Raw genomic sequence first — 24,811 nt, forward strand, 5'->3', positions numbered from 1 at the left:
CAGTGGTAGTGCTACTGGATGATGTGGATGAGGGGATTGAGTTTACCCTTTGTAAATACAGGACAGGAAGTTGGGTGTGAGTATTGAGTCCTACACTTTGGCCACAACAACCCTAAGTACTACAGGCTGGGGGAAGGTGAATGGAAAGAGGGCCAGTGGTGCAGACCTGGTGGTGCCAGTTGACAGCAGCAGAACACGAGCCAGGGTGTGCCCAGGTGGCCGAGAAGGCCGATGGCATTCTGGCCTGTATCACTAACAGCGTGTTCAGCAGGACCAGGACAGGGACTGCCACCCCAGGTGGGGGTCGGCCTGTTCTTCCGAGACGAGAGGAAATGGCCTCAATCTGCGCCATGGAAAGTTTAGACAGGACATTAGAAGGACGCTCAGGCATTGCAAGGAGCCGAGCGTTGCAGGCCGGCCCGAAGGCCCGCGCCCGCCGGCCCCGCCGCAGCGCCGCCCGGAGCCCGGCAGGGGCCGCTGCAGCGGCGGCGGCGCTCGGCGGTGCCGCGCTGGCCGAGGGGCGGTGCGGGCGGCGCGCCGGCATGGAGGCCAGGATGAACCTGCCGCGGGGCCCCGAGAACCTCTGCTTCGACAAGGACGAGTTCATGAAGGTGCGGGGGCTGGAGCGGTGCGGAGGGGCCTCCTGAGGATGGGGGTGGCAGGGTCCCTGCGGGACAGAGCGGCCCGGAGCCTTGGCCGGGAGTTTGCGGCTCCGCCAGGGCCGTGCCCCGGCCGGGCTGCGGGAGCGCCGGGGGTGTCCCCGGCAGGGATCCGGGCGGCGGCCGTGCCCAGCTGGGGCCGCGCACGGGACTGGCGGGAGCAGAGGCCTCGCTGCTTGGAGAGCTTACAGCACTTCTCAGCGCGGAATTTCGACTCTTGGCTGTTTGGTTTTTTTAAATCTTTTAATATTTTGGGAAGCTGTTCTGTAGATATTCAGCCCCTCGACACTCTGTGCTTTTCAGCCTGAAACCCGAGAGTTTAACTACTGCGTTAAGAAGCCTTTTGCCCCCTAGAGCATTAGTTTGGTCAACTCGCAGGCATATGGAGTACTTTATTTTGGGCATGCTCCTTGTGTGAACTGTTTGCTTACATCCTCCTCTCTTTCCTGTTTCACTTTCAGGCGGATTTTGATGTTGATCATTTTGTGTCAGACTGCAGGAAACGTGTGCAGTTGGAAGAGCTCAGGGAGGATCTGGAGCTCTATTACAAACTCCTTAAAACTGCTATGGTAGAACTCATCAATAAAGACTATGCAGATTTTGTTAACCTCTCAACAAATCTAGTAAGTTTTACTGGTTGTACTGTGTAGTTCAAGCGTAATACGGTTCAGGAATTTTTATTTTTCATATGAAAAACATATGGCTTTTATTTTGGCATTTTATGATTTAAGACATCTTAAACTGAGGTCTCTAATCCTTGCACTGAGACACCATTCCTGTGGAACTTAGCTGCTGTACGGAATTGCTGTTGGCCTGTAGTAAATGTTTTAGATGTATGCATTTTGTCTTGAAAAGCTGATTCTTTAGGGAGTTAGACTCAGGGCAAACTTTGTTTCAAACTGGCAGCGCTTTTAAAACCAAAGGAAATAAATTTCTAAAATAGAGTAGCAATGATAAAAGTAAGGCTGTTCTAAAAAATTCTTTTAGAAATCTTTAAACTTTTGGTGTGGTCAAAGTATCTTAAAAAGCCCCCAACTTCACATCTGAAAATTGTAATCAAAGACTGAGATTAAACATACTTCTGAGAGCAAAAATTTCCATAGATGGAAATTTTGTTTCTCTTTTGGCTTTATGTGAAAGCAGTCTCATGTCTTTATGCCTATATTTGAGATAACATGTTTTTACATTGAATTTAAAACTGGCAATGATAAAGGAAGTTATGTTTTCTCAGTTCCCTTTTAGTATCTGTAAAATTATAGGCTTTGCTGGTAATTCACATATGATCTTATAAAAAAAGTAATAAATGTGTTTGTGGCAATTTCTTTAGGTTGGCATGGACAAGGCCCTCAATCAGCTTTCAGTACCCTTGGGACAGTTAAGGGAAGAAGTTATGGTATGTTCAAAACAATCATTGTCAACCCCTTGGTAAACTTCATCTCACTCTCAGGATGTACAGAACATCTTCTACTCAAGTTACTTCTCTTTGAAAATTGATGACTCTAGATTGCTGGTAGGAGAGGCATTGTGTATTCAAGCACTTGTATTGCAGGAAAAGTATGTTTTCTATAGTGCATTTTAACCAAGAGATAAAAAGTTTCTTAAATTTGTCAAGTGAATAGACTCTTACAAGACAATTCTTTGGAGATATCTTGAAACTATTTTAATATTTGAGTAACTTAAAGATGGGAGAAGATTCAGATGCAGCACAGTCCCTTTATGGATTTACTTTGCTCAGTGTGTGGTTTAACCATAAAACATCACCCTTTTGAAGGTGGATCTTACTCTGGCTCTTCCACACTGAATTGGTGTTGATAGGAAGGGGCAATTTTTTATCATCTTGTTTCAAAGGAATGTTTGCTGCATAAATTTGCCTTCAAAATATCACACCCTTCATGTCTAACAGAAAACAGGGTATCTTAGAGAAATCCTTATTACGTGAAAAATAGTATTTAAAACTGAATTATAACTTCAGTTGCAAGACATAAAAACATAGTGGGTTGATTGGCTGTTTTTAGGCAACGTTCATTTGTTCTCTGTAAGGTACTAATAGAACAATTATGGTGGAAATAATTACATTTGCAGTGGTAATACCTAAGGAGCAGGTTCTACTTTCAGTTATTTAGTTATATTAGTTATTAGTTATTTAGTTCTATTTATGGCTTTTTCATTTGATGTACTGTAGCTTTTATTAGTCCCATAATCTTATTAATCTGTGTCTTAAGTTTAGATTTTTTTTAGGGTTTTTTCAACCCTTAAATGAGAATCAAGCTTTACATACTGACTTTTTCTCTCCCAGAGTCTCAAGTCATGTGTCAGTGAAGGAATTCAAGCAGTAGATGACCGGATGACTAAGCAAGAAGATATTAGAAGAAAAAAGGTACAACAGATAAATTACTAACTTTAAAAAATCATCCTTAGGATGACTTTACTTTTGCCATTAATCCAGAGAAAATGAAATTTAGAAAGTCCCAGTCTGTCTAGATGTGCACTGTGCAGGATTTTGTACTTGTAAAATATATTGTCGTTTTGGTTGACAGACTTCATATTTTACAGGGTCTAGTTGATCATAAATCTTTATTTTACTGTAGTTGCCCAAAACACATGTTTGATTTAGTTGGATTTTTTTTTTAGTTATAGTTGCTCTAGTTTCTGGCTGCAGTAGCATATAAGCTTACTTATTATGAATGGAATTGAAGTACAGCTGTTTAATTTTTATGAGCAGGAAACACACTGACATTTGTCTTTGTGCTTAACTTTGAAGAACATCAGGGATAGGACAGCTGTCTTACATCTGTGACAAACCTTTATTTCTGGTGTTTTATGGACCTTATGTGAGCAATACTTCAGGTGAGACGTGAGTCAAGTGTTAAGATAAAGGGATACAGCTTAAACTAGAAAAAACCCAAAGAACTAAGACACCATCTAAAATATTTTCTTTAAGTGATGTCACATGGGATTGGGATTAGACACAAAAAATCTTTCTTTAATTACAGATGTGTGTCCTGAGACTTATTCATGTTATTCAGTCTGTTGAGAAGATTGAGAAGATTCTACATTCCCAAGGCTCTAAAGAATTGTCCTCATTAGAGGAAAACAGGTAAAAAATTTGTGATGTTCATTTTTGTTTGTAATTGATGAGACTAACTTAATTTCATGGTGTTGTTGAAGGTGAATTTACAAGTAGTAGGATATCTCTATAGAAATGTAAGGCTGATGGAATAAATTAATGTAATTTTAGTATTTTTTTGGGTTTAGTCTTCTGCAAGCCAGTCATTCACAGAACATGTAACTCAGACTCCAAAGTTCCAAATTACTTGTGATGCTTTCAGTAAGCAAGTTTTTTGAAGTTGGTGTGCAATTATTTTATTTTACTTTATTTTATTGGAAGTTGCTAATCCTGTAATGTCTGAAATACTCTCTACAGTTTATTCCAATGTCATTTGTAAGTGAAACAAAATAGGGGTTTTTTTGTTTTCCCTGCTTATGTGTAAGTGAAAGCACTACTTTAAGAACAGCTGAAGTCAGGCAAGGCAAACCTAGTAGAAGGAAGGTTTGTGACAAATTCCAGTCAAACCTCTGCCTTTGCTGAGGATTGCAAGATGTCTTTCAGCCAGTTTTGTAGCTGATGTACCAGTTAATGCACTTTAAAAGCTTGGCTGGGATGCAAGTAAAGTTTAAGCTGGAGGAAGACACAGAGGGAGACTGTCTCTTCAGCTCAGTGTGTTGGATCATATGGTAGTGGGGGGTAGGTGTACCAGAAAGTGGGTTGATACCTAGAGGGACAAAAGCAGAGGTTTTCAGTCAGGTGAGGCACTTTGCTGAATTAAGTTTGCATTTAAGATCATACTTGAACAACTGAAAATTTGGCTTATTATTTGGCTTATGTGGACTTGAGAAGTGCAGCACTGTTTCTCTAGAGACAACTGACATTAGTTTTACTATGTGACAGAGTGAGAAAGAAACAAATCTGGCTGGTGAAGGTCACCTGGTGCAGTTTCTGAGTTCTCTTAAGACTGACTTTTCATGTGATAATAAAGCTGCCATCTAGAAAAAGCTTCATACTGCTGAGGCAAGAGCTTATGTTCCTCTCAGCTTCTGCTTCACCCACTTCATGTTAGAGCTGCAAAATAGTGCTAATCATGTAGTGTGCTCCAGATCATTATTGCTTGGTTACAATAATTACAGTAGTACCTATCAGAATTTAAAATATTTAAACTGCAAAAAATTGAGGGAGAGCTCTATCTATCTGTTACATATGAGAGTGAGTTGGTTTGAAAGGATCTAACTTTGTATTCTCATTTTGTATCATCTCTCTTCTAGTCCACTTCTAACTGGACAAGTTTTAGAGAGAATTGCCACAGAATTTAATCAACTACAATTTCATGCAGTACAAAGCAAAGGAATGCCCCTTTTAGACAAAGTGAGACCAGTAAGTATTGCACGACACTTACTGCTTGCACTGTCAAGCAAAACCACTATAACTGGAAGACAAATGCCTGTTTCCACACAGTTTTATTGAATTAATTTAAGGAGAAAAATGCATTTCCTGAGGTCATTTTTATGAGTTGACTAGAACTATTGCTTTTTCTGACAATTTATGCCGTGGTTGCTTACCTCTTTAGGATGAATTACTGGGAATAGGAGTAGGAAATACGACAAACATTTTTGTCAGCCTAATGTCTCTTACAGTTTGTCTGCTTACTAATACTGAGGCCTCCTTCTAGACATTATGTTGGCTTTGTTAGCTCTAGTGTACAGATCAGAATATAACTGGAATGTGCCTAAACAGTGGCTGGCTTGAATATATTCAGGTTTGTCATCTCATTAAATTATGCTGGCCATTACTAATCTCCCAGTATACTGTTTTACCTGCACTAAAAAATTAATTGATGTTTTGGTGGGATTTTTTTATTTTATTAATTCCGTGGGAAGAGGGAATAAATGAAAACTTGTGCTTAAAGAGAACTGTGAACATGCTGATTAGCATGAGGATGTCAATCTTGGCTTTCAAGCTAGTGAGGTAGTTCAGAGTTCCAGTTTTTCACTTTATGCCTCTGCCTGTTGGCAGTAGAAACTTGTTTCAGCTCCAGACATCCATGGAATCGTGTTGTTACATGGACAGTTTACAAGACTCCTCTGGCCACTGAGTTATCAAACTTGGAGAATAGCAGCACTGAGCATGAGCAGCAGAGTAGTGTATGTGGTGGGAGAACATTTGTCACATAGCTTCCTTAGTGGTGTTTGCCAGGACTTCTGTCCTGTACCTGTTGTTGCTGAGGCTGGTCAGATTGTAGCTTTCCTGACTAGTCAGCAATTGGTTCCTGACTTTGCACATTCAGTACAAGTTCTGTGAATCGTTTTAGGATGGATGGACACAATAAAGCATGTAAAAAGGGAGAGAAGAAATTTGTCTGGGTATATTCATAGTTCAGCTCTGACTACCTTAATGTGTTTTGCTTAACTTCCTTCAAAATACAGAGTTGTAGGGACCATCCTGGGCCAGGGATATTTCTGCAGGTAGTGTAGCATTGAGTTGGATCCAGTCATGGGAGATCAGGAAAAATAGTTTGCTAAAAGGAGAATATATATATACAGAAGAAGCTGTTTGACAGAAGCCAGAAGGAATCTAAGTGCTTTGGTTTTTGCTAGTATCACTTGGTGTCATTGGTTTGTGGTAATTTGACAAGTACTGCTGGGTACACACTGACAGTGAGGGATAAATGCCACAATTGTTATCCCATGTCACTTATTGTAAATCTTTTATGTGTTGTCACATACTGGTTAAGTTGAACAAGGAACAATTATTGACTTGTTTCCTCAGGATAGAGCAGACTTGATGTAAATTACCATATAACTTACAACATACAGAAGAAAATAATTGCCTTTAGTTTTATTATACATAAATCTTATCTTACATAGCATCAGCAACCCATTAATTTTGTGTTAATGTTTGTTCAACACTGGCAGTTATCAAAACGTTTGTACTTTTTGAGTGAGGATAGAAAGCCGAGTTAGATACTTCTGGATGAATTTGCTTCAACAATGATGACAAGGCTTTGATTTTGGCTTTTCTTTCTCTTTGTAGCGTATAGCTGGAATAACAGCCATGTTGCAGCAGTCTCTGGAAGGGCTGCTCTTGGAAGGCCTTCAAACTTCAAATGTTGACATAATACGCCACTGTCTACGCACTTATGCAACAATTGACAAAACACGAGATGCAGAGGCATTAGTTGGTCAAGTGCTTGTAAAACCTTATGTAGATGAGGTAAGATAACATAAAAAGATTGCAGTTGTTTTCCGAACATGTTTCTTTTTCCTGTGAATCTCCAGCTTTTGTTGGCAGCTTCAAAATATCTTTGTAGAGAGAACAAGAGAACTGAGCTCCAACAAAATGTCACTTTGGTTGCTGTTGCTATTTAACAAAGAAAGAATGGAGGAATTCTCTTACCTGCCTGTCACCAATTTCAGGTTATATCCAGTTGGGATTCTTTTTTTAACCTCCTTTTTTCTTGGGTTGAAAAATCAAAAACCAAACCTCTCCTGTTTAGGACAGGTTTCTATTGGGTGTCTCCTACGTGCTGTAACAGCTGCTACAGTGTGGGACACGTTACTTTCCCCTCAGTTTTCTCAGGGTCTATTCTTTCACCACTTCTGCACCATTCCACTTATTTATGTAGCAAGAGTCAAATGTGTTCAGACATGTGGAAGAATACCAAGAAACAAGCTATTGTTCTTTTCCTACTGTCTTCTTTCTCTTTATGGCAGAGATTATCCCTTTTCACTGAGTATGAGGTACTGTCCAGACAAACTGATTTGCTAGCGGCATTAAAGGCTTAGCAATGTCACAGAAGATTCTTTGCTTTGGCTTGCCTATATTTGGGATTGGACCAACCATCTCAACATTTAGAAGGAGTTTTTACTTTATTGTGAGTTTGATTAGCTTTTACCAGTTGCCTGTTCAATTTGACAGACTGCTTAAGGTGACAGTGATGTGGCTGTGGGTTGAGAGCCAGACACAGTGGCTCACATTTAAGAGAAAGGAGCTCCTTCCCATTTTCAGGCCAGTCTTGACAGTTAGGAGTACTGCTTTAAAGGAAGTAATAATTCAAGCTGGCAAGTTATACTTGGAAAATACAGTTTTAAAAAAGTAATAGACTGACTATCCCAGTATTTGAGGTTATAGTATTAAGAATTTTGTGAGTCTTGCATTACAGCATATTTCATATTCACTTTTCTGGCATTTAACGTTGAGCTGTTCCTGGCAGGTGATGGTGGAGCAGTATGTGCAATCCCACCCTAATGGACTCCAGGCTATGTACAATAGGCTGTTGGAGTTTGTTCCTCATCATTGCCGTCTCCTGCGGGAAGTAACGGGAGGAGCAATTTCCAGGTAAGTATCTTGGACTTTCTCTTAGCTGCACTGAAGTTCCAACAAGTATTGTATGCTTTGATATCCTTTACATTATCAGCTTTCATGCACTAATGATTTATCTGGCCCTTCCTGAAGATTCATAGTCAAGTTTGATTTCTATCTCATGTGTGTGTTTTTCAAAACAAAACAGTGAACAGACTTTCCTGGTGCTGCCCAGACCTTCAGAGGAAACAAAGACAATCCTGTATTTCAGTAGTGGAAGTGAATCCTATGCATAATAATACAATGTGTCAGATAACTTGTTTTTATGAACCCATTAAATATGATTGTACACTTCATCCAAGAGCATAATAATGCTATTAAAATACAAGTTCAGAAGTTATTGAGTTGTTAGTGCACATCAGAAAAGTGGGGATGATCCTCTAAGGTTTGACTGATATATTGTGTATACCAAAACTACAGGTTTAATTGATTTGTGCTTCCACTGTTTTCTCAAAAAGTGCTTAATTCCTTATGCAATTAAATTGCCTGTTTTCAAGCTTAAATAATTCAGGTCTACTGGATTGTATCCATTTATTCATCTGTTTGCAGGATGGTTGATATGGTAGGCTGCTGTAATTAGCAGAACTATGAATGTAGCCCCTGGAGACTGCAGAATTAATTTTCTAATTAGTCATCCATTGCTGAGCTTTTTATGACTCCTAAGTTTTACTAATATTTAAATTCTTTTAATCCCTCAGCAAGTTTTAATCATTCTTCTTAATAATGAAATGCTGCTTCTTTGTAATGTGGTGTACTGAATTGGAATTGAATGCTTTTATCTTTTCTGCTCTCAATTTTTAAGTTTTCATAATCAAGGTAGCTTTTAATCTTTTGATCAAACACAATATGTATAAATACAATTTGGAACAATTAGGAAAAAGTTCTTCTTCTTTTTACATTAGTCACATTATTCCTGCTTGGTAGGTCTTGGAAGTTTGGAGCTATTGAAACTTGACTTATGCCAACAATAATAGGATTTCTCAGCTGAAATGTACAAATTTTCCAGCAAAATAGATAATGATGCATTTTTAAAACACTCTGAGAGTTACAAAAAACTCCGTGGATTTGATGAGACTGTGGAATTAGATAAGGAATCTTCAAAGGAAGAACAGTTTAAGTGAATCAGAGTAAATACATAAATACGTAAAAAAATTTCATTGCATTTCATCTAGTGCAGTGTGCCTATGTTTTTTTAGTTGATTCCTGCCTCCAAATAGAAGCCTGATAATAAAATATAACCATGGAATAATTGCAACTTTTTCAGTGAAAAAGCAGATATTGTTCCTGGATATGATTTCTTAGTGAATTCGGTGTGGCCAGAAATAGTGCGTGGTTTGGAAGAGAAACTACCATCACTTTTTAACCCTGGAAACCCAGATGTGTTTCATGAGGTAATTAATTTTCATTTTTTCCATTTCTAATTTCTGTGACACACATGAAAATTGAGAGAGTCGTGTTCTCTAACTTCTTCCCCCCTGCTGCTTTTGTCTAAATTCATGTTGTAGCATGGCTTAGAAGAGGAAGTTATCTCAAACCACTTGGTTCAATTTTCGTAGGAATTAATTCTCCCATCAAGTTTGTTAGGAAATCTCATACAGAAGTTATTGGACACCATTTAGTCATATGAATTAGTGTTCATTTTGGGAGTAGAATTGCAATGTAATTCAAGGTGGGAGTGGATGATTCCAGTGTTCACTCAAGTTTAGAACTTCCGTATAGCAGGAGCTGTCGTATTAATGAAATACCTGGGTTGCAACGGGAAAATTTAAAAAATTCTTTGTTTCACTTGCTTGTTTTAGCTTTTGCTCTATTGCAGTACTGCTGATTATGTTGTGATTATAAACACAAGTCAACTAAAACCTGAAAATACTTGGCAGTGCCGTCAGGTTTAGAAAACAGAGCTAGTATTTCTCTGGTATCACAAGCTTACATTAAATAAGGAATGTAAAGTACTTGTCACTCTTGTATTTTCTTTATTGGTAGTGCTGCTCTGTCTCTAAAACATAATCTTTTACTATGGTGAAATAGATTTCTTGGTCTGGTATGAAGGTTGGCTCTGACAGTGCTTTACAGTATGTCACAAGTACCAAATAGGAACTTTCTGCTTTTCCTTATGTCCCATCTGCTCGTATTTAACCACGATTACAGAAAAATTTGGACTTTTTTCCCTTGGCAGTTTGACTTGTGACTGGTGTGAAGCATTTTATTTTCAAGATAGAGATGGGAGGCAGTGATAAATTGTCTGAAGGAAGGCATTGTTGCATATCAGAACAGATGACTTTAGGACATTCTGATTTGCCAGTGGAGGTTTATAAGGCATGTGATTCTTCATGTGTTCCTGCAAAACTGCTTTTACTAAACACTTTGATATTTTTTGTTGGAATTTAAGATCTCTGTTGTACAGATATATTGAATAAATGAAGGCAGGTAGGCATGACTGAATATGTTTGCAGTGCTGTATCTGAATAAGAAGCATATTACATGGATGTTGAAGAAAGCTGTGGCAGTGCCATGCAAGTGACACCATAATGTGTTCCTCCTCCCTCATGAGAATTCCTAGTTTACCATAAAGTTTTAGTCACTCTTCAAGCTTTCACCTTATGCCCTACATACTGCAGATTATGAGCTTTATTGGGCTTTTGCTGTACTGTGCTGCATGATGTATAGGAGTGTGTTTTGTTGTCAGAAAATCTGGGTTTGCTTAAAAGACCTGTCTTATGTTACACTGATATTGGCTAGCAAAGGCATTGTGTTTGTTTAAAAAACACCCAACAATCCAAAAAAATTACCCCATGAAAACCCAACACCCACCCGTGACTTCCAGGTAAATCACATAGTAAGTCCAAAGTACTTTCCAGACTGCTTTTGACTACTTAAGTGACTTAGAGTCATTAAAATCATTAAAATATTTTACTTTTAAATCAATACAAAGTTGAAGTGCCAAGTGTAAAAATGTCATTACACCTATTACAAAGACTAACAGTTCTGAACTAAGAGGGAGGGAAAAACCCTTTAAAATTGTTTTTGCACTGATGATGAGCCAAGTAATATTAAACAGATTTTAGACAATACTCTTTCATCTCCGTTTTTTAGATTGATAGAAATGCAGAAGAGTCTTTTTCTCTATCTTATTTGCATATGTATCTATGTATAAGTTTAATACTGAAAAGTTTGACTGTGCAGTATTATTTGTTCAGGGGTTGTTTAGGTGTAGAGGAGAGAGAGGGATTGAAACATTTGTTTTAAATCCTTTAAAAATCAAATAAGTGTTTGTTTGTATGAGGTGGTTTTTTTTAACTGTTTTATGTGCCCTTATTTGAGTTAGATGTGTAGATTTATGGCTATTTAAAAAGAACACTTATTTTATCCCTAAACATTCATTTGAGGTTTAGCTGTTTGAAAATGGCTGCATTTTGATTCCAAACTTTACTTAAATAACTGTGCTGCCAACAATCCAGTCCTAGAAGATGAAATAGGACCCAATCTTGCAGTTAGTTCCTTCTCCTGGAAATAATATTCTCAATACTGAAATAAATCTCTCTTGAGGTACCTTCTGTTTTGAAAGTGATGGGTCTTTACAGAGTGTTTGGTTTATGTCTTTGACTTAGGGTAGAGAGCATTAACAGCTTTTTTGCCTTTTTACAGTGCTGGTTTTAGTATATTGGAAAGGAGGTCTTAAACAGAACTAATCTGTCATTCAGTCTGGGTCTAACTCCCATACCTTTTATGGGTCCATTGTGTTATAAATACACAAGTTAGGAGAAAAGCAGCTACTTAAAAGCTTTTGTATGCATTTTTCAGAATACTGTCTAGACACTAAAACTGCTGTGTCACAAGGATTATATTCCATAGTTATACCTTTAACAGAAAATTGTGAACTTACTGAGATACACAATTTAAAAGCATCCCCGTGGCAGTTCATGTCCTTTGTTCACAGGAGAGTTTTTGAGAGCAGACCCTCTAAGCAGCAGTGCAGGGGCTTCTCCCAGTAATGTTTTACTTCTTCACAAGAGGCAAAATCATGTCACTCCCACAGTGCTCAGGATTGTAGGTTGAACCCTAACCCTGCAGTGAAGTCAGAAGCACTGAGAGATTGTCAGGCTTATTTCATTAATTCAATACCCGTATTTATGAGAATATATGCAGGTTTTATGGCTGTTTCCTTTTTTTTCTTTTTAATAGAAGAAATCTGCACAGAAAACAAACTAGTTTTTATTCCATAGAAGTAATTTTAAATGTCATTGTGTTTTGATTTTAAATTTATTTATATTATTTTGTGCTTTGTTAACAAGATCTGTATTTTATGAAATAACATTTTTTGTACTATTTTACTCCTGGTTTTCATCAAGTGTTTGGCTTTCTGCTTTGTGCATGATTTAATTAATTATTTCATTATTTTCAGTGTTTTCATACTATTGAGACCAAATCCACAGTATGTTTGAGGATTAATGTAATTTTTTTTTTTGCTTGCAACCAGCTTAATACTATTAATCTTATTAGAAGTATGCACTGGTTGAAGCTAGTTTATCTGAAATTGTTTGAAGTTCTTCTGCATATATTTGATATTAGAAATTCTTATAATACAGGTCCTATGTAACAGACAAAAGTATTGTGCTTCCATTCTTGTGTGTGGCTGGCTATGTGTACTTCTGAGTTTCATTCCTGATTATATCTGTTCATTATATACTTTTATCTGCTGTACCTGACTCCGTTAGTACAGAGTTAGAACAGCACCACTCCAGTGATTGAGCTCAGAAATACTCACTAATCTCTTGATCAGTGTGCTTGGACAGTTTTATTCTTTTTAGAAGTGTCCTGTGATTTTGTTTCAATAGAGTAACACTTTTGAGTTAGTTTGGTTTTGGTTTCACTGCAGTCCAGGCTTTTAGCCTTGTATGAATAGGTGATGAGGGGCAGTGTCAGCCCATCCTGAACCTCAAGCTTAGTTGCAGCATGATACAAGAGTTCTGCTGAATGGGTGGTGGCCTTCCTTGTTTGCTGGGAGCCTGTGTGTGATCATGATGCTCCTTCTCTTCCTGCAGAAATACACCACCAGTATGGATTTTGTACGGAAATTTGAGCGACAGTGTGGCTCCCAGGCCAGCGTGAAACGCTTAAGAGCTCATCCCTCTTACCACAGCTTTAACAACAAGTGGAACTTGCCTGTATATTTTCAAATAAGGTTGGCATGCATTTATTTGTTCACTCTTTTCAAAAATAGACGTTAGTCATACCAAGATGATCTGGCTTAAGGTCACACCTCATTGCTCAAAGTCTCACTTGTCATCAAATCATAGTGGAAATCAAACTAAGAATTTAATTACCAAGAGAAGTAACTGTTTTACATATCTTTCAACAATTTAGGAATAAAACACATAACTATTCTTCAATATGTACTGTGTTGTTACACCAAATTTGATAAGTTACTCGTAAGATTTTCAGGAATAGATCTAAATAAGTCTTGAGTTCTTTGTTTCAAATTCTTTTTCTCCAGTGTTCCCTAAACGAAGCTATATGTTGAAAGATGCTACTTGTGCAAATCCAGAGGAATACTTACTGTGATGGAAGAAATCTTTTTTCTTAGACATATAGAACTAAAGGACTTAAGAACTTTCAGCTTTTCCAGATCTAGCCATGTTTCTGACATTCTTTTTTGTCTCACAGGATGTACTCTTTAAAGTGCTGGGTCTTGTAGCATTGCTTTCCTAAATATTGTCCTCCTATTCCCTGTTCCAGAGGAGTTAAGTAATAACTTACAGGTTATTTTACTAGCAGGCCTGATGTATCGCTAATACTTCCTTTTACAGTCCTTGCAGTTAGAAAAGAGCAGAGAGACCTGAAAAAGCTCTGTTTTAATTCTAGTAATGTTAGAATTTTAATGAACAAAACAGAATATAAAACCATTTTTAGAAAGTATAGCCTACATGTCTGATTGTAAGGCTGGAGAGCAACCCTCCAGGCAAGGAACCATTGATGAAGTCTGCTGTGATTCAAGTGGGCCATGTGTGATATCTCTTGGTCCAAAGACTTCTGAGAGCCTCTTAAAAAAACCAACCAAACAAACAAAAAGTGGAATTTCCAAAAGAGGGGGAAGAGAAATTGATGTTTATTTTTAACTGAATTACTTTAGTGGCCCATTTTATTGCACAGTTCTGTAATTGGCAATAACACTACCATAGTCAAGTTCGTACAGTTTCTTTAATCTAGGATGAATCTATACTTGTGCTGAAAAATTCTGTCCAGGAATCTTGTGAGTTGTAGAGTTAATGTAAGGAGCATGGGACTGGGAGCTGGGCCTTAGTATTTTGGTGGTTCATAGTGTTTTGTAAAACAGTAGTTACAGCATCTGATATCCTGGTTAGGTTTTTTGCTTGCACATCTGTTCAAGCAGTTGTGTAGTGAACTGATAAGGGTCTGTTACTTTCACTCTAAGACTTAAAGACACTGCTCTGTTGATGGAAGCAGTGCATAGGCAGAACTGAGGTTTGAAGCTATTTCACAAACATGTTAAGTTGCTAAATATTCGTCTTAGTCCATTTGGAGTTTGAGCAAGAAAAGCTAGTTGGGCCCCTATCCTGATCTGGAAATGGTAGCTAAGAGACTTGAAGGGAAACCCTGCAGGTTTGTAATTAGTAAGTTTGATGGAAAGACTTACTAACAGAGTTACTATGATGCACCTAAAAGCATAAAAAGAGGAAACTAGTGACAACAGAACTTCCCACAGGGGAGCTTAAAATGATGCAAGTATGGAAAAGTATCAGAGGTTTTAATAACTTGCTGTTATACCTAAAAAATTTTGGAGGTGTCATTTTGGTTTGTTTGTTTGGTTGGTTTTTTTTGCTTTGAATGATGAATTTTTTTTAAAAGGGGTATTTTTGAAAGGGTGTTTTTTAAAAAACAGATATCATTGAGGAACTATTGATTTTTTATTAGGTACAGAATTGTTTGTCGAACCTTATGCTACTGCTCATTAACAAAAAACAAGTAGAAAGCTGGAGCTCCAGTATCAGGTGATATACCTGAAGGTTAAAATAGTATGTGTCAATTTGTTTGCTTTTCATTTAAAAACAGTAACAAAACCAAAAACTTCCCTCCTCAAAAAGCTGAGGCTTGTAACCCTGTGAGCTATCATTTTTGATAATGTTTGCAACTATGACTTTAATAATATCCCAAAGTATAAGCTTTGTATGTGCCTGTAAAATGTCAAAGGTTGTCTTTCAAGTGTTTGAATGCTGGTGTTAAACTGGACAAAAATAACCCCAGGTTTAAAATCTGTGTATGTCCATTGATAGCACATTGAAATAATACTAAAGTAAATATTGAAAAATGTTTAGATATCAATTTAAGCAATTGTTGAATTGTGATATTCAAGATTTTTCTTTCTCTCAGATTCAGAGAAATAGCAGGAGCCTTAGAAGAAGCACTTTCTGATACACTAGAGGAAGCACCAGGTAAACTTTTATTGCGAAACGTATTTATTGTAAAGGAATCAGTAGTAAAAGTAGCAGTGATCACTCTGTCTCTTGAGTATTCAGTAGCTTGCATCCTGTGGTTCAAATGAGCTTCCTGATTTATTGATCAAACAGTATAAATCATTGTTATAGAGATGGCAATGTGAGAATTCTGTTTGGTGATCACTTTGCTTGCTTAAAACCCCCTCTTTAGCAGCTGTCATTAACATACTTGTGGAAGTATCCTCTCAATGCAAGAAGGAGCTGTTAGCATTTGACAACCAAAAGGCTATGCTGTATTATTGGGGCATATTTTTCTTAATTGTTGTAGCTCAGTGTGAGAAAATGACTGTGTGAAAATGGCAGCATTTAGGCTTGCTGTCATTCATAGTGTTGGTGTCTGCTCCAAAAACATACATTGATTTATGAGGAGATGAGGAGGTATGTACAGGAAGAATAAGGGTGATTACAATATGCTTCTAACATGCATTAGAAGCGTATTGTAATCAGAAAAACTAATTTCAGCTAACAGAGTGAATACTTAGGAAGAAGGTAGCTCTGAGCCACCTAAATGTCTGTATGTGTGTTTCCACACGTGCCCTCTGAAGCAAACTAGGAGAAAAAAATCCTAATGGAGACAAAATGCATAAATCTTACCACTTCAAGGCATAGGTCTGGAACTTGCTGACACATTCCTTATGTTTCTAACTGTGTTCTCTAAAATGTTACTATGTAAACTGCTTTAAAAGTATTTTGTTTAAATAGGAATATTTGTTCAGTGTTTTAAATAAATATTTATAGCAAATATCTCATATAACTGGGAGAGGAGCAATAGTGTAATGCTAAGGGAGTATTATGTTATGGCTGGCAGGCATATCTAATGTAACTTCTTCAAAAGTCTGCCAAAATTATTTTGGAAATGTTATTTCCTAAAGTGGATTATTTGGCCAAGCTGTTTCTGCCTTTATTGGAGGCAAATTCTCATTTATTGCTTTTGCCTGCATAGCTACAGCAAGACTTTAGTGGAATTTGAAATCTAAAGCATTGAGGAGATAGTATTTTAAGAGTTTGTTTCAGGCAGTACTTGATAACATCTCTATCATATGATTGTATCTTTTAGGAAGACTTTGCTTTTTTTAAATCTTGGCTAATGCAATGGCACTGATACTGCATTTTCTAAGTGTGCTTAGGAGCTTAACCTTAGTTGCCTTAACCATTTCTAGGTGGGAGCTCGTTCTGTCTCTTGGCCACTCACATGGTGTGGACGAGTCTTGTGAAGTGCTGGTCAGATCAGATGTTTTTGCCGCTTTTAGCGCACCGCCTGTGGAAACTCAGCCTGCAGATCTTGGCACGCTACTCTGTGTTCATCAGCGAGGTGAGGGAGCACCTGCTTTAAGGGGTTGGTGATGGGGTATATCCATCAAAAACAGACTTTCTGAAACAAAGTATGTGACCTCTTCTTTAAGAGATTTTTTGTGAAGTTAATGGTTTTTAACCTTCAAGTGTTTCATGGGTTTGGCTTATAAAAAGTGTCACACGAAATACGTGATTAGTCATAAATATCAGTACTGTTGCAGTGCTACTGTCTGGTGATTGCCAAAGCTGTACTTCATGCTCATTAATGCTGCCTCTGCCACTGAAACAAGAAGCCAAAATCTTAATTTTCTTCTCTTTGTGTATTGTTGATAGAATGAATGAAGTTGTGAAACAGAGCCAGGTGAAAAATAACCCTCCAAATAAGTAGGAGTAATATAATTTGGATCAGTTGTTTAGTATTGAGAATGCAAAACCCAAGTTTCCTGGGCAGCTGACTCAGCATCAATGGTCACTGCAGCTGAGCAGAGCAGCTATGCTTTGCTCTTGTACTGCCTGCTCCCACTGGGATTTAAAGAGAGTTCTGGAAGTCATTTGGTCCCAATTCCTACACAAAAAAAGGGCAAGCTAAGATGAGGTTGTGCAGAGCCTCTTAAGCTGAATTTTGAGCATATCTAAAGATGGTGATTGCAGTCTTTCCTGGGAACATTGGTCCAATGACTGGTTGCTTTATCCTCCTATTTGATCAGAATTTCTCCTGCTACAGTACATATCCATTGCCTATTATTCTGTCACTCAAAGTAAGATCTGATTCTTTCTTCTCTGTACATGCCCCTTTGGTAGTTGAAGACAGCAGTAAGGTCTCCATTTATAATTTCTTTTGTGACTCAGTGACTTAGTTCTCTCAGCTAAATTAGCTCATGGAAAGTACTGATAAGTACCAGAGTTAAAAGAGAGTAGTCAGAGGAAGCACTTGCCTGACAGCAGAGCGCTTGAGGAGGTGGGAGAAAGGAGTTGTTTGACAGCAGGACCAGACTGCCCTCTATTAACCTTGGTTAGACAGATTTGTTCTAAACCATCCAACTTTGTAGTGCACTCAAATTTTTTTAGATTTTACTTTTTACATAATTTAGTAATGGTATTTGAAAGCGTGGCATTCTAGTGCTGAAGTCTTACAAATCCTTTATATACTGTTTCAGTTTGTCCAGCTGTAACTCACTACTGCTAGGTTTACACTTCAATTTGATGTTTCAGGTTTCTGAAAGGCCCATTTCCAGTGAGAATACAAAGGAAAGCAAAAAACCTGTGCCAGTTGGTAGAAAGGAATCTTCTTTAAACCTCAACCCCAGTGAGGACCAAGGGAATGGATCTTCTCCAGAAAGTCTGACAATGTCTTCTATATCTAGTACTCAGCTGATACATGTTGCTGCAGATCTGGACAAACTCCAGGATCGGGTTTGTGCTTTTGACTTCACTTAGAATCTTCATGGAGGTATTTGGCATCTTGTAAGGGTATTAAATTGCTTAAAATAATGTACCACAATGTTTTCATCTTAAATGCTAAAACTTGGGGTGTCTGATACATGAAATACATGGCCCACTCAGTGCTTAGAATGCCAAATTATGAGCAAACCACTTCAGGTATTTAAATTCTTTTTAACAGTAGCTGCTGGACTTAACTCCTACAATAATATTGTTCTACAATTTTTTAGTGTGAAGTATCACTGCCAATCTTACCTCTTTTCAAGTAAAGTGTCTGTTGCAGCTTGGAGTGTGGTGCAACAGCTTTAATGTTACCTTCTCTTTTAAGTGTTTGCTGGTTTTAGTCTTGGAGGGTGGAAAAGTTTTTATCATCATTATTATACTTGATATACTCCAAAATCTTGAGGAGAGATAAATGGTGTTAATTGTCTCCCAGTAGGGATGATTCCTGTGTTTTTATTTTCAATAAGGCTGAATTTTCTGTAATTTGTGAAGTTGTAAATTGCAGGTGGATTTTGTTAATTCTGAATTATTTCCTCTGAGTACAATAGTGAGGTAGAGGATTTAGTGAGTAAGCCTAAATTCCTGTGCATATTGTAAACTTCTAGTATTGATTGCACAGAAATGCAGTAAAACCATAGAAATTGAGGGTACTTTGTGATGCACTTCAAACTTAGAGGATGTAAGAAAAGTAATTAAAATATTTATAACATTTTATATCTCTGTATATCTCTCTTGGGTTTGGGTTGGTTTTTTTTTTTCAGATTCCTGACATCTTAGACATGATTAAACCAAAGCTTGAAGTGATTGGCTTCAAGAATATGTCTTGCATTGCAGGTAAAGTTGAGAGGCTCCTTCCCCTTTCTCCCAAATTCCCTCTGCCAAACAAATGAAATCAACTTTTACACTTTCATTATTTAGAATGAAAGTACTTAATGAAACTTGCCTTGTTTTAAATTGTTAAATAGAAACAATCTTGATCAGAATTGTTGCATCTGGAAAATATTCAGCGATTAAAATTGAGTAAGTCTAAAGAGCTTTTAGGATTTTTCTCCAGAAAGTTAGGACTTTATCATAGAAGATTCATATCATTAAACTTTTGAAAGCATTGGGGAAGAAGACATAAGGAGAGGCTTTCCATTATCCAGTTGAAACGAAAATGTTTTTATAAAATGGCTATTCTTTCTCAGGCCTGATGAGTCATGTGAGGCAGAGGGTTATCAAAGTATGGTAGTTAAATACCTTAACTTCAGAGGGCAGAGCAATTCAGTATTTTAGCCTCCTTTTTTTTCTGGATTTTTGGTTTAGGTTGGTTTGGTTTTTGAGTTTCTCTTCAGTTCATTTATTTGTTTTTTTTGTTTTTTTTTATCTGATCATTCTTTATGTGAAATAAGGAGTTTGATTTTAATTTAGTAATTAAAGCTAGGCATGTAACTGCATGAGTGAACTAGTCCCTGTCTGCAAGCACAGCCAGAAGTTCTGCATCATGAGTTCCACTGAAATATCTAAATCAGAACTACTGGTAGATGTCCAAGTCTATTAGAGGTGAAGGAGCTTGTGCACATCTCCTGCTCAGTACATGGTCTGTTGCCATTCAGCTTTGAGTTCAACATATTCCAGTCATTCCATAGGGAATTTAGAGAGAATTTCACAGTTTCTTTGGAAAGTTGAAGCCTTTTGATTTGAAGGGCTTTATTCATTGCTAATACTGGAAAAAATTTAAACCTGAAGAATGTTACTTTACTCCACTTGCCTTCCCTTGCCTCTGTCTGTATTTCTGGCTGAGGAATGGTTGGTGTTACTGGCAGTATTTTATAAATTGATGGTGTGTATTTATTTGCTAATCACATACTGTACTTAACACCAAATAGTGAGTGGGATTAGGAGGGTGAAGGGATTCATATAATTTGTGTTGTGGTTGGGCAGGGTAGCTCAGTTTAAATTTCAGCATTTTTACTTTAATAGGAGCCTTGGAAGATTCAAAGTCTTCTCTGTCAGCCTGTGTGCCTACCTTGAATAACAGGATTATCCAGGATCTCAGTGAATCCTCCTTTGCATACCTGAAAAGTGCACTGGAAGTTCCAAGACTATATAGGAGAACCAACAAGGTCAGTGCTGCTTACAAATGAAAAAATAAATCTCAGAATACCCTGTGCTGAGACTTTTTGAGTTCTTCAGGCCTGTCCATATCTGCTTGTCAGAGCCTATGACAATGTCTTGAACCTAGTGAAGTATAGTACAAGGTGTAGGTGTTTTAACAAAGGTGTAATAGTCTGTTTTGGGCACTGAGTCTGCTCAGCTTTCTCTGGAATCAGCATGAGCAGAAACAGCTATCAGGACCATACCCTGGTAGTAGGCAATGCAATATGGCACATGCATCTCTGAGAAAGCTTTGGTCACTTTGAACCTTTTCTGTATTATATCACACTGTGTAATGCTACTGAATAATTTTGTGATGGTGTCTCCTGTGTATAGTGATCTCTTCACTGACTTGTCCTGAATGGTTTATGTATCTCTTTGCTTAGGTACAGGCTTAGCAGTTTTCACCTAGAATTGGGTGTTGATACTTTTAATAAGGAAATGACTGGTTCCTTCTTCCCTGGTTTGTTTCCCTGTCATCTACCAGGAGGTGCCAACTAAAGCTTCACCTTATGTTGACAGTGCTCTTAAGCCCTTCTACCGACTGCAGAATGACTACAGAGATACCTTGAAGCAGCCCATGATTCATCAGTGGTTGGAAGGTGCTCTCTCTGAAAGCACACAGAAGTAAGAGAATCATACAGAACATTGTTTGCCTTAGTTAAAAATTCCAATGTCCATTGAACAGGCACAAGGAAAACCAAAATACTATGAATTACCAGTTATAAAGAAAATCAAAATACAGCACTCTTTAGGTGGGATATATTTCCTTGGATTTACTCTTGTGTATTCAGCACATGAAAAGCTGGGCATGGAATCCAAAGGACCAAGGACCTGGTTCCTGCTCAGATCTGTGCAAACAGACATGACATGGTCAATAGGCCATTTGAAAAACTGGTTAGTTCTGGGAATGCAGCAGTGAACTAAATTTTGTTTCAGAATTGACGTAAGACCTTAACCTCATGTTACTTTCAATGAACAGTGGTTGAATTTTCAAGAACTTGAGTTCTACTGTTCTTTGACTTTTTTTAATGTATGTAGTGATTATCCAACTTTTTAGTGGCTTAAAGAAAAGCTTTGAGCCTTTTAAGCTGCTGAGCTAATTGTTCACAGTTTTAATTCGGCAGTCATAAAGTAATACTTTCTTTAGCAGATCTTCTGTTTCCTAGTTAGCATCTTGAGGGCTTTTGGACATGAGTAGTCCTATGCATTAGGTTCCTTAATGGATTATTTTTCCAATTGTCTGCTGTATTTTAAATTCTTATTGCTGTATTTTAAATTCTTACTGAGCAGGAATGTTGCATTCTGTGGTTTCTGCCAGTTAAAGCATCTGAGACAGCAGTACTTGCTTTTGTTTGGAAGTTCTGCCAGAGAATTTCAAAGGATACCCCTTCCTTTTTGCAATGTGGGCAATTTACTCTTCTTAATTCACTGTCCTGGGCATCTGTTAATTTGTATGATATGCTCTTCCCACTTAGGCATGGGATTTCAGTCCATAAGACTTTTTGAACTTCTGTTGAGTAGTTGATATGTATACTTTGTTTGATTCTGTGCTTTCTTTAATGTGAATCCCACTCCATGGGCAGTGGTGTTTTATTTTATCTCTACCATTTCTAAATTAGGGTTAAGGTTCTTCTGACTTTCCCTACCAGCTTTTTGGGACTCCTGTTTAAATCAGTTTCTTCGTTTTAGATTTTTTGCATTTCAGATTTGTGTGCACATGTGTGCTCTCATACACACTTTTATAACTCGCCTAAAATTGTGTGGGTTTTTGTCTGTCAGGCTGTTATTCCCATCCTGTTTGTAAAAGCAGTTTTGCTCAATATTCTGTTGATTGTAAAGAGGGGCTGATTTTGATGTTTAAAATTTAGCAGTTGCATTCCTTGGTCACTATGAGTACAAACATCTTGAACAAGTCAAAAATGTTGTGATGAGGAGTCTTCCAGACTGAATAGTAATCTTCTGATTAACCTCTGGAACTAATAATGGAAATACTGATTAATTGAAAATGCTAATAATTAGCTTCTTTGCAAGGGAAGCCATTCCTTCTGGCATAGTTCAGCAGGGACAATGATGTATTTCTGTGTATGAAGTAGGCTCTTCTGTGAAGTGGAAATTTTTCTTTCTCATTAACCTTCCTTAATTTAGGTACTATGAAACTGTATCTGATGTGCTCAGTTCTGTTAAGAAAATGGAAGAGAGTCTAAAAAGGTTGAAGCAAGCCAGAAAAACTGCAGCTTCAAACCCTGTTGGTACTAATGGGGGCATGAGTGATGATAACAAAATCCGACTGCAGCTGGCCCTAGACGTCGAGTATTTTGGAGAACAAGTAAGTTATGGGAAATGAGTTATTTATTATTACCAATGATTTCAGAGGGAGATGGAAGAGGAATGGGAACCTTGACTCAGACTGTGATCTTGAAAGCTTTGGTGGTGTGGGTTTGGGTTTTTTGCTTTGTTTTTACATTTGTATAGATGAAACTATTTGAGACCTTAGTGATTATAGATACCACTTTAGCAATGCATGCTTTCCTGTGCTTTCTTATACAAATGCAAAGCTTGTATTTCTTACTACTCAAAATTCAAGTACTGTTCAGTGCTTGGAAGCATTAGGAAGAAACACTGTGTTTACAGATGAGAGGGCAGGGAGCTGACTTAGGTCTGATAGAAGCTTCTTTATGGCCCTTCCTTTGTTTGCCTTCTGTTGGGTGTTTCCAGCCTTGACTTTCTGCATGGTCAGGGTCTGTTCCCAAGAGCTGTGAGGATGTCAGCCTGATTTGTTGTGCTGCACAATTGTAAGTCCTTTTCAGTGCCAAATATGAAATTTTAAATAGCAAAACATAGAAGAAAATATTCCAGGAAATGTATGCAGTAGCTACATTGAATTGTATAAGCATGCTGTTTTTACTCCTTTATTTTTAAAAATCCTATCTAGATACAAACAAACTTCCAACTAAGGGTCCGTACTGTTAGTTGCCAAGGAGTTGTCATTGGCCTTGTTTATGAGCAGATGCTGTTGGTGCATTATAACAGGTAGATTAAGTCTGCTCATGTGTGAGCAGATGCTTTTCTCAGATATGAGATTAATCACAACTGGGTGGAACTGTGGAAATCTTACTAACAAAAACTATTATTTGTCAGTTTTTGCCTGGGGTTGAGCTTTTGTTCTTTTTTTCCATTGCTGCAGTGTGAATTTAAGCTGAACTGGGACAGATTATTCATAATAATTTGGAAGATGTTTTGGTACATGTGACTGTTACAAAGAAAAGCAAACACCTTTTCAGAATCACTTTGTTATGGTTTAGTTAGATCCAGATTTTTCTGCTTCACTGCACTTTTAGTTTTTTCATTGCCATATTTTTCTTTTTGTCAGAGCAATAGATTTCCTGGCTAAGAAATTATTTGCAGCAACCTCTGTAATTGTAGAGTTGTTTTCTCTTCCAGGCAGTTCAAGGCTAGAACCATAGGCTCTTGCAGCCTATTGAAAAGCTTTCACTCTCATGCTGTTGTCTCTTCTTGGATGTATTCACATTGATCTTTAAAGTATTGCCCAGAAACTTCATTTGGAGTTGGAATAAAAAGAATCCCTTTAAATCAATGCATTACAACCAACTACAGCCAAGTTTCTCTTTCTGATTTCTTCACTGGGAAACTTCCAGCTGGCTTTAGTTACAAGTTGCCTAGAAGATGGTGAAATATTTCCCTGCAAGACACTTCTGTAACTGGAGAGACTTCACTGAGCAAAGTTGGATGCAAATTTTTTATAGTTTGCAGTATATGCAGTTATGGTTTTTTGCCACATGTCAGTGCAGGACAAAGCATAGACTTCACTGAATGTTTTAAGTAGAATAATTAGCGGGTTTTTAATGTTTTAAAGAAAATTAATGGGTTTTCTATATTTTTTTAGATACGAAAGATGGGACTGGAGACAAGCAGCATAAAAGGCTTTCCAGCCCTTGCAGAGCTGGTTCTCACTGCCAAGGACCAGGCTACAACAGAACCATCCTAGATATTTTTGAAAGCATGTGATTGAAGATAAACAATGTCTTTAAAAGAGAGAGAGAATTTTACTCCTCTTCATTTTACCAAATAAATAGCAATGAAGTGCTTCCTAAAGTGTCTCGAGCTGCAAATCAGTGTATCTTCTGCCTTGATAAACTTGCATCACCAAAAGACTGAGAATTTATCAGTTATCCATTATATGGAAAACAAAGTTCTAAACTTTCTACTATAGGATAAAAGTAGAAGAAAATGTCTCTCTTATTTTTGTTGTACAACTTGAAATGTACAAGAACAAAGTTCTGTGTTAAAAATAATATATAATAAATTGTCTTCCTAACTTTTGATGTCCC

At 37.6% G+C, this 24,811-nt stretch overlaps 1 protein-coding gene across 1 annotated transcript; it reads left to right on the forward strand.

Moving 5' to 3' along the window:
* Positions 1 to 492: 492 nt before the first annotated feature.
* COG2 (component of oligomeric golgi complex 2) lies at positions 493 to 24,811 on the forward strand. Its single transcript, XM_079330369.1, has 18 exons — positions 493 to 611; positions 1,121 to 1,282; positions 1,987 to 2,052; positions 2,956 to 3,036; positions 3,653 to 3,756; positions 4,980 to 5,088; positions 6,745 to 6,924; positions 7,925 to 8,049; positions 9,338 to 9,464; positions 13,116 to 13,255; positions 15,463 to 15,524; positions 16,748 to 16,899; positions 18,093 to 18,293; positions 19,085 to 19,157; positions 20,286 to 20,428; positions 20,947 to 21,086; positions 22,608 to 22,788; positions 24,367 to 24,811. Exons 1-18 carry the CDS (start codon positions 543 to 545, stop codon positions 24,466 to 24,468), a joined length of 2,217 nt encoding a protein of 738 aa, XP_079186495.1. The 5' UTR covers positions 493 to 542; the 3' UTR covers positions 24,469 to 24,811.

The sequence above is a fragment of the Erithacus rubecula genome, assembly GCF_903797595.1.
Source record: "Erithacus rubecula genome assembly, chromosome: 2".
In the NCBI taxonomy this organism is placed as follows: Eukaryota; Metazoa; Chordata; class Aves; order Passeriformes; family Muscicapidae; genus Erithacus; species Erithacus rubecula.

Excerpts from the sequence above, each read along its gene's own strand:
- COG2 (XM_079330369.1), top strand. The coding sequence starts at position 543 with ATGGAGGCCAGGATGAACCTGCCGCGGGGCCCCGAGAACCTCTGCTTC. Across the intron at positions 13,256-15,462 it reads CCTGTATATTTTCAAATAAG|ATTCAGAGAAATAGCAGGAG; the intron begins GTTGGCATGCAT and ends TCTTTCTCTCAG. Across the intron at positions 18,294-19,084 it reads TGGACAAACTCCAGGATCGG|ATTCCTGACATCTTAGACAT; the intron begins GTTTGTGCTTTT and ends TTTTTTTTTCAG.